The following is a 9303-nucleotide window of genomic DNA, read 5'->3' as shown; positions in this document are numbered from 1 at the left end:
GTAACTATTATTTTAATTCAGTACCAAAAAATATTTTTTGGGAAATTTCAGTGACATCCCTCCTTTATTTGTTTTGGGAAATCCTATTTTTAGAGCAAATATTTTAATTTCGGAGCAAATAAAGTGTGAAAAAAAATAAAATTACAGTAAAAAAGGAAAAATAATATAAAAGTAATTTAATCTTTTCATACTATTCAGTTCCGAAAATTAATCAAGAAACTAGAAATAACATTTCCTCTTATTTTTAAGAAAATAAAGCGTGCAGAGAGGACTGACTTGCTGTAAATTTATTTGGATGTTTCCATTTTAAAGTGACACCTAATGCCACCCACCCCTCCACCATTTCCACCACCACATCATCCCTTTACTCTCTCTCTCTCTCAAAAGTCTAAACTGTACAGCAATTACAAAACACTGCGAACAATCTCCCAAAGTCTTACCTTATTACACACACAAATACTTACAACACTCCTTCGATTTTCTTACACTACCCCCCCCTGCATTGTAAGTCGATTTTCAATTTCAGACAATTTTACATATAATTTTGTTGATCATACATACATGTCTGGATTTGAACATATGTACTTCTGTTTTTTTTAACTTGCTTGCTTATATCTACTTTAAAATATGTGTTGTCGGTGCCATCTACAAAGCTTACTATGTTGTCTTAATTTAAATTAAGTTCCTATACAAATATATAAAATTTACCAAATGATTTTATTTTTGTTGAACTGATTGCGGATCTGCTTATTGCTACATTGATCAATACTCAATGATGTGATAACACACCTAGCAATTGCGCGGTCCTAAATTTTTGCTGTAAAATCTATGGATTTCGAGGAATATAAATTAAATTAAACTGTGTGATACTATTTTTTTGTCAATTTTGTGGAACTAGTTTTGCTCTTAACAATATGGAATCCGTGGATTATGAATGAAAGTATAATGTGTGGTACTAGTTTTTTGCTTTTGTTGTTTGTGCACTGAATTTGGTGTCTACTTGTGTACTAACATTATGCTACATGTAAATACTACCAGAATTTAGAATGGACAAAAGAAGCTGGCCCTGGAAGAAAAAATCATCTGAGAAGGCAAATGCCGATAAAGTAATTGCTACTTCAGATTCTGCTGGCGCTCCTACAGCTTCGTCTAAAATCGAGGGTGATCAAGTATGTTCCTCGATTACATCTTTTAAGTTTTTGATAGTTGTTCTTGTATTCAATAGAATTCTATTTTCCTATTTTTGTGTATATTGACTCTCGTTATAAGACATTTCAGTGTTGCATTTTTGTTTTTTTTAAATGTTTTCTTAGTATTGATATCAATGGTAATCACACCGTGCAAGTGTCTAATCGGATACTACATAAAAGTCTTTAGTGCATCCTGATGTTGTTACATGTGGATATCTTTGTTTTCCGATCTCTGAAATATTTCCGGTAATTTTTTTTTCTTTTATTGTAAACACTTTTCATTGACTTACAATTTCCCCATCAGCTATGAACAGATACAGGGCTTATACTTCATGTATACTCCTATTAGGCATTTTAGTCCAATTGAGTTGAAAGATCATACACAAAACGTATTTCTTACAGATTAAATCCCATGTTTCATGTTTATATATTCACAGGATTTATGCAGTGTACAACATAACCTTGCTTTTCCAAGGAACTACCATAGTTATAATATAAATTATATTAACTAATTATTGTAACTTTACAATTTGGTTGAATAGGAAGTATAGAATTTCTTGGCTGTTGTAGCACTTTTTCTTTTCTTGTATCTTCCTTGGCAAAATTTCTTCAGTTGTGTAGATATTTAGCTACAATATCATGTTCTTGCATTACCATGTATTACTCTGTGGTTGGTTCAGTTTATCTCTTTTTTTTTCCTGGAAAGGTTATCCCACAGGTTAAGCAGGAGAAAAAGGCGAAGTATGTCCAAATTTCCGTGGAATCATATTCTCATCTAACTGGATTGGAGGATCAAGTGAAGACGTATGAGGATCAAGTGAAGACGTACGAGGATAAATTGACCTCATACGAGGATCAGGTGCAAAATTTGGAGAATGAAGTTAATGAATTGAATGAGAAGCTGTCTGAAGCGGATTCAGAGATAACAATAAAGGAAAGTGCAGTAAAACAGCATGCTAAAGTCGCTGAAGAAGCCGTTTCAGGTATGTTGATGTAATTCTGGTCATGTTTTTGCCATTCAAGAGTGATGTAGCACAATTCCTTTTATTTTTTTAACAGGATGGGAAAAGGCTGAAGCAGAAGCTCTGGCACTAAAAAATCAGCTAGAATCAGTTACTTTGTTAAAGCTCACGGCTGAAGATCGAGCATCACATTTGGATGGTGCTTTGAAGGAATGTATGCGGCAAATTAGAAATTTGAAAGAAGAGCACGAAGAGAAACTGCATGAAGTTGTTATAAACAAAACCAAGCAATGTGACATGATAAAGTCTCAACTGGAAACACAGATAGGTAATTTAGAACAAGAGCTTCTCAGATCCGCATCTGACAATGCAGCATTATCTAGATCCCTCCAAGATCGATCTAACATGCTGATAAAGATCAGTGAAGAAAAAGCGCAAGCCGAGGCAGACATTGAACAGTTGAAGAGCAATGTTGACTCATGTGAAAGGGAAATAAACTCTCTAAAGTACGAGCTTCATATAGTTGCCAAAGAATTAGAAATCAGGAACGAGGAAAAGAACATGAGTGTGCGGTCTGCAGAAGTTGCTAACAAGCAGCACTTGGAAGGGGCTAAGAAAATAGCTAAGCTAGAAGCGGAGTGCCAGCGCTTGCGTGGTCTGGTTCGGAAGAAATTGCCTGGTCCAGCTGCTATGGCGCAAATGAAGCTAGAAGTTGAAAACTTGGGTAGGGACTATGGAGAGACTAGGGTGAGGAGGTCCCCTGTGAAGCCTCCCACTAGCCCACATATGTCTCAGTTGTCCGAATTTTCACTTGACAGTGCACAGAAGCACCATAAAGAGAATGAGTTACTTACAGAACGTCTATTGGTGATGGAAGAAGAAACAAGAATGTTGAAGGAAGCTTTAGCCAAACGTAATAGTGAATTGCAAGCTTCTAGGAGTGTGTGTGCCAAGACAATGAGCAAACTGCAAAGTCTTGAAGCACAATTGCAAGCAAATGATCAATATAGAAGCATAGAAAAATCTAGTACACAAATTCAGACCGATGGTTCTTTAAGCCAAAATGCAAGCAATCCACCAAGCTTGACCTCTATGTCGGAAGATGGAAAGGATGACGAACTAAGCTGTGCAGGGTCTTGGGCAACAGGATTAATGTCTGAGCTCTCTATAAAGAAGGAAAAGAACATCAGCAGCCCTGTGAAGGCTGAAAAAGTAAACCATCTGGAACTTATGGATGACTTTCTAGAGATGGAAAAGTTGGCATGTTCATCCAATGAGTCAAATGGAGATTCATCAAACTGTACCAAATCTGAAGTTATGAATCATGATTTAACACTAGAAACTGCCACAACAGGTTCAGAGCTGAAGGAGAAGCAGCAATCTGATTCATTGGGAATTAGGGAGGTAGATAGAAAAGACCTGCTTCCTTACATGAAGCTCCAATCGAGGATTTCAATGGTTTTAAATTCCTTGTCTAAAGAGACTGATTTTGAAAAAGTTTTGGAAGAGATCAGGCATGTTATGCAGAATCTGCATAATGATTTGTGTCAAAACTCAGTGAAACCTCTCATTGATGAATCTCTTTGTACTGGTGCTGCTGGTGATCAGCAAACTTTTCCGGAATATGTCGAGGTTTTAACTGACAAGGAAGTCTTTGTATCCCAAGACAACGAAGAATTGAGAAGTATTGGGCATGAAATTACTGAAGATATAAGGATTGCTGTCTCCAATATTAATGACTTTGTACAGCTACTTGGCAAAGAAGCAAAAGCTGTTCAGGTCCCACTGCCCGATGAGGATGATCTGAGCCGGAAATTGGATGAATTATCTTGCACGTGTAATGTGGTGATGAAGAAAAAAATACGCCTAAATGATTTTGTTCTTCGCCTTTCTCAGGTATTCAGTAACGCCTATCAATTCCGTTTAAGTATCGTGGGTTATAATAACAGAGATATGGAAAATAGTAGCTCTGATTGCATAGACAAAATCGCGTTGCCTGAGGATAACGCTGCAAACAAATCATCTGGAGAGGGATATGATAACAGATGTGCTCCCTTTGTGGATTTATCTTCTAATCCTGACATAACTTTTGAAGGAACATTTATTCCAACCTCTGAATTCAAAACTTTGTCGCTGGAGGATTTTGAACGGTTGAAGTCAGAAAAAGATAACTTGGTGATTGATCTAGCTCGATGTACTGAAAATTTAGAAAATACCAAGGCTCAATTAATAGAAACAGAAAACTGTTTAGCTGAAGTTAAATCACAGCTAATTTCTGCCCAAAAATTGAATGGCTTGGCCGAGACACAGGTAAAATGTATGGCGGAGTCGTATAAGACACTTGAAAGTCGTGCAGAGGAGTCACAAGTTGAATTGAATCAATTACGGAGTAAAATAGAAAATTTGTATATTGAGCTTCAGGAAGAGAAAAGTTATCATCAGGATGCACTTGCAAAATGCAAGTCTCTGCAAGACGAACTGCAGAGGTTAGTGCAAACTTTGATTGCTTGAAATACTGCCATAATTTCAGTCCTTCTCTAGCCAATGGATTGGTCCATTAATGGTTGAGGAGCTTAAATCACTTATTACTTGTAATAATTCAGAAACAAAACGTTTTCACATGACCATAACTCACTATCATATCGAGATCTCTATCACACTCCAACAATGTTAATAAATTTGGTAATCAGTAACAGTGCTCAGAATTTGGCGTAGTTGTCGTAATGCCACCAAATTTTATTCAGAACACCTATTTGAAGATTAAATGTCAGACACAGTGAACCCTTCACACACACAAATTTCCCAATTCACTCCTCTCGTGTCTTTAGTAGAGTATATATTCCTTAAGTAAGATACTACGCGATGTATAAAAAACATGCCAGAGTTGATTTACATATGTGCCCTGGCATGCTTAAGTGTGTATACTGCAACCTGCTTTGGGGTGGTGACTGTTAAAGCCTAATAACAATTATAATATGTACATAATTGTTGGAATTCATGTGGCAAATACCCCTAACTGTTTCGTGGATTACATTTTCAGAATTGATAACGATCCTGGAATTATTCTTGATGACAAGAGCAACCAGGTGAGGGTAACACAACTTGATGAAACTATATTAATTGATGTGTTGCCACCTGTCAGATACATAACTAATATGTTGCATGCTAAAATTAATCATGTTGGAGTTGTACAATTGTACTACCTCCCAGAGTGTAATGACTTTACAAAGTTTTGTGGGTCATGAAGTGAAGCAAAGTAGCTATAACTGTCTTGCCATTGCAGGAGATGGAGTTAACAGCTGCAGCAGAGAAGCTAGCAGAGTGCCAAGAAACTATATTTGTTCTGGGAAAACAATTGAAATTGATGCATCCAAATCCAGAATTTTCAGGGTCTTTCTCCAGGGACAAGAGTCAGAAGAACATAGAAAAATTTACCAAAGATGAGCCAACTACTAACAGCATGAACTTACATGGGTTTAATATCAATGACTTAGATACTGCAACTTCTGCTGATGTTCATCAACCAGGTGGTGAGTCCCCTATGTATGTATACGACACCCCTTTCAGTCCATCGGATTTTGAAGCAAACAATCAACTGCGATCACCGATTAGTTCAAAGAACTCACAGCATCGGTCTGCAAAGTCAGGCTCGTCCACTTCATCGTCCTCTACGCCGACGCCAGAAAAAAATTCCCGAGGATTTAGCAGGTTTTTCTCAACAAAATCAAGAAATGACCATTAGTATGTTGCTCTGTGAGTCGGTGGCTTCCTGGCAATCATGACAATTAAACTTATGCTCTTCAATCTTGCTCTTAAGTTTCTGAGAGGACCGTTTAACTTGAAGTTATATAACTGTGAGGAACTGAAAAGGAATGTCTACAACCATACAATAAAGTCAATTATTATATACTGTGAAGTCTTTGCTGATTTGAGAAACTAAAAGACTTGATAATAGGTAATTTTTGCACATGACTGTATATAATTTGCTTTCCGTCGTTCATCCACCCAATTGTATTGAAGCTGTTCTGTTGTTGATATTTTAAGTTCGTAGGGACTTTATTTTGAATCACATGGTTGAACAACACTAGTGGAACAGTTTGAGCATGAATATACGAGCACTCTTCACACAGTTAACATTTGATCTATTTTGCTGTAGTTCACTAGTGGCTCAGCTGAACAGCTGGCTGATACAAGTTGATGAAAAATCTAAAGTGTGAATGGAGATATATATCAGTTGGAATGTCCACATTGTGTGTGTTGGAGTAACAAAGACTTAAAATTGGGGTTGAAGAGGAAATATACGAATTGAAATATGTAGATATGGTTCCACAGTAGTTGTGTTTAGATTTGGAAGCAACTAAAATCTGTTTCTCAAACTAACATGTCCTGTCCTACTACAATAAAGTCCCCTGCCCAGCATCTGTGCTTTGGCTTGTCCAGTTTCTTCGATTTGGGAATACGTACATGATTAGTTAGATTTAGAGTGAGAGTGACACTGAGATGAATACTTTCAGACTATGATAACTAAAAAAACCCCATACTATTTTTCTTAATAATATCACATTGTACACAACAATTCAATCTTATGATTTTCACCATTTTATTTGAAATTTTTGGATCACACTCCCCTCTTATACACGCATATTGCAATTATGCATGCAGGAGCCATGACATAAACATATGCACCAAATTAGTGTAGGTTTATAAATAATTACTACTACGGATTAAAAAATACTAATTAATAACCTTTATTATTATTGAGCGAAAATCCTTTTTAAATTATTAATTTTTGTTACCACTAACTTTTGATTTGACTTATCCATTTATATATATATATATATATATATATCTTATAATTTTACTTTTGTATGTCTTTTAATATTACTAAAATTTTTTGATTACACCATTTATTGGTGTTATATTTCTTCATTCATGTGTTATATTTCCACCTTTACATGTATTATGATTTTATTAAATTTGGTTTTATTTTTGTTATCTTATACTTCTACCTATGTCTATGATTATATTAAATTTAGTTTCATTTTTGTTTCCTTATACATCTACTTATTAAGTTTGATTTTATTTTTGTTTCACCCTTTTGGCTTTAAATTTTGTGTTCTTTATTTCTTATGTATTGCTAATTCAATGTATTATACGTTGTTAGATATATTTGATAATGTCATGGCTAATATGTTTTATGTTTAGCTTTCAGATCTTACTTGAACAGGATAAATCAGTACTTAACTGTTGATCAGTACTTATACTGGAAGTCAGGACTTAAGGATATCAGTACTTATGTTATCAGGAGATAATCATCAGAAGATAGATATCAGAACTTAAGTGCTGAAGGACAATCAGATAAGGACAGTAGCTGATTAAAGGAAAGAAGATCAAGATAAACATAAGAAGAGATATGCATGAAGAAGGAATTCTGTAAAGAATGGAATACTTGGAAGAAAAGATATCTGATTGATATATTTTAGGAAGCAGAATTATATTCCATATCAATTAGCGATTATCTTGTAACTGTGTAGTATATAAACACAGATATAGGGTTTACACTATAAGTGTTATCATTATTAGAAAAGATTATTCATTGTAACCCTAGCAGCTCTCGTGATATTTGTTCATCACTGAGAGGTAACAGTTCCATACTGTAACAGAGTTTATTGTTTCAATAAAGTTTGTTTTCTGTTACTTAAGTTCTTAAAGTTCGATTTGAGTGTACTATACACTGTATTCACCCCTCTACAGTGTGTGTGTGACCTAACAGTTGGTATCAGAGCCTATCTGTTAACATACATACAGTTAAAGATCCAAACACAATCATGTCGGACACAGAAACTCCAACTAAGCCTACCAAAACTGAGGAACCACCAAAGACACAAATTCAGAGTCGGTATGAGACCATCAGAGTTCCCATACTGAGACCATCTGAATATCCCATATGGAAGGTAAGGATGACCATGTTCCTGGAAGCAACAGATCCAGAATACCTTGATAGAATCAAGGAAGGTCCTCACAAACCAACCAAACCCGCAGTTGCAGTTGCAGGTGAAGCAGCAAAGACCGTACCAAAGGAGAAGAGTGATTATACTGCTGAGGACATAGCATCAATTGCTAAGGATGCTAAGGTACGACACTTACTGCATAGTGCCATTGATAATGTAATGTCAAACAGGGTAATCAACTGCAAGACTGCTAAGGAGATATGGGATGCTCTGGAAACAAGGTGTCAGGGAACTGACACAATTAAGAAGAACAGGAAGACAATACTCACTCAAGAGTATGAATACTTTGACTCAAAGACTAATGAGTCATTGAATGATTTATATGATAGATTTGTCAAACTTTTGAATGATTTGTCATTGGTTGATAAAGAGTATGATATTGAAGATTCAAACCTTAAGTTCCTGTTAGCTCTTCCTGAATGCTGGGATTTGAAGGCAACGACAATAAGAGACAACTACAATCTTGATGAAACAACTCTTGACGAAATCTATGGAATGCTCAAGACTCATGAGCTGGAGATGGAACAAAGAAGCAAGAGGAAAGGAGGAAAGTCAAGGACAGTTGCTCTTAAGGCTGAAGAAGAATTCCCCAAAGCAGCTTCCTCAAAGAAAGACAAGGGTAAAGCTCTTTTCATAAAGTCTGATACTGAGTCATCAAGTTCTGAGAGTGATGATGACTCATATTCTGAAAGCTTGCCTGAGACTGATGCTGATGAGGAGATGATGAAGCTGTGTGCTCTTATGGTGAAAGGAATCACAAAGATTGCATACAGGAAGTTCAGGAAGGGAAAAAAGTTTTCCAGGAAAGGCATAAGTTCTGATAAAAAGAATTTCAGAAGATCTGAAGGCAGAGGAGGAAAGTCTGACAGAGGAGATTACACCAATGTTAAATGCTATAACTGTGGTGAGAAAGGCCACATATCTCCTGACTGCAAGAAGGTAAAGGGTGACAAAGGCAAGGCTCTTGTCACAAAGCAGAAAAGCTGGACAGACACCTCAGACTCTGAAAGTGAGGAAAACTATGCATTGATGGCAAATGCTGATAAAGAAAGTGCGGAGAGCAGTTCTGAAGCTGCTGAAACAAAGGTACCTCAGACTACTTATGCTTTTCATACTGATGATATTAATGAGTTGAGAAGA

At 36.1% G+C, this 9303-nt stretch overlaps 1 protein-coding gene across 2 annotated transcripts; it reads left to right on the top strand.

Annotated features, from left to right (window-relative positions):
• The first annotated feature begins 268 nt into the window (after positions 1-268).
• Positions 269-6281, top strand: LOC141687188 (filament-like plant protein 4). 2 transcript variants are annotated; one of them, XM_074492379.1, is made up of 6 exons: positions 273-504; positions 1039-1169; positions 1897-2173; positions 2250-4638; positions 5193-5238; positions 5436-6281. In XM_074492379.1, the coding sequence occupies exons 2-6, from the start codon at positions 1047-1049 to the stop codon at positions 5892-5894; spliced, it is 3294 nt and encodes a 1097-aa protein (XP_074348480.1). In that variant the 5' UTR covers positions 273-504; positions 1039-1046; the 3' UTR covers positions 5895-6281. The 2 variants fall into 2 exon arrangements, with proteins under 2 accessions (XP_074348481.1, XP_074348480.1); XM_074492380.1 differs by lacking the exon at positions 5193-5238 and having other exon boundaries at positions 269-504; positions 5436-5593.
• The last annotated feature ends 3022 nt before the right edge of the window (positions 6282-9303 follow it).

This window comes from Apium graveolens, chromosome 9, assembly GCF_009905375.1.
Source record: "Apium graveolens cultivar Ventura chromosome 9, ASM990537v1, whole genome shotgun sequence".
Classification (NCBI taxonomy): domain Eukaryota; kingdom Viridiplantae; phylum Streptophyta; class Magnoliopsida; order Apiales; family Apiaceae; genus Apium; species Apium graveolens.
Note: the sequence above shows the minus strand (reverse complement) of the source record. Positions and strands in the feature narration are given on the sequence as shown.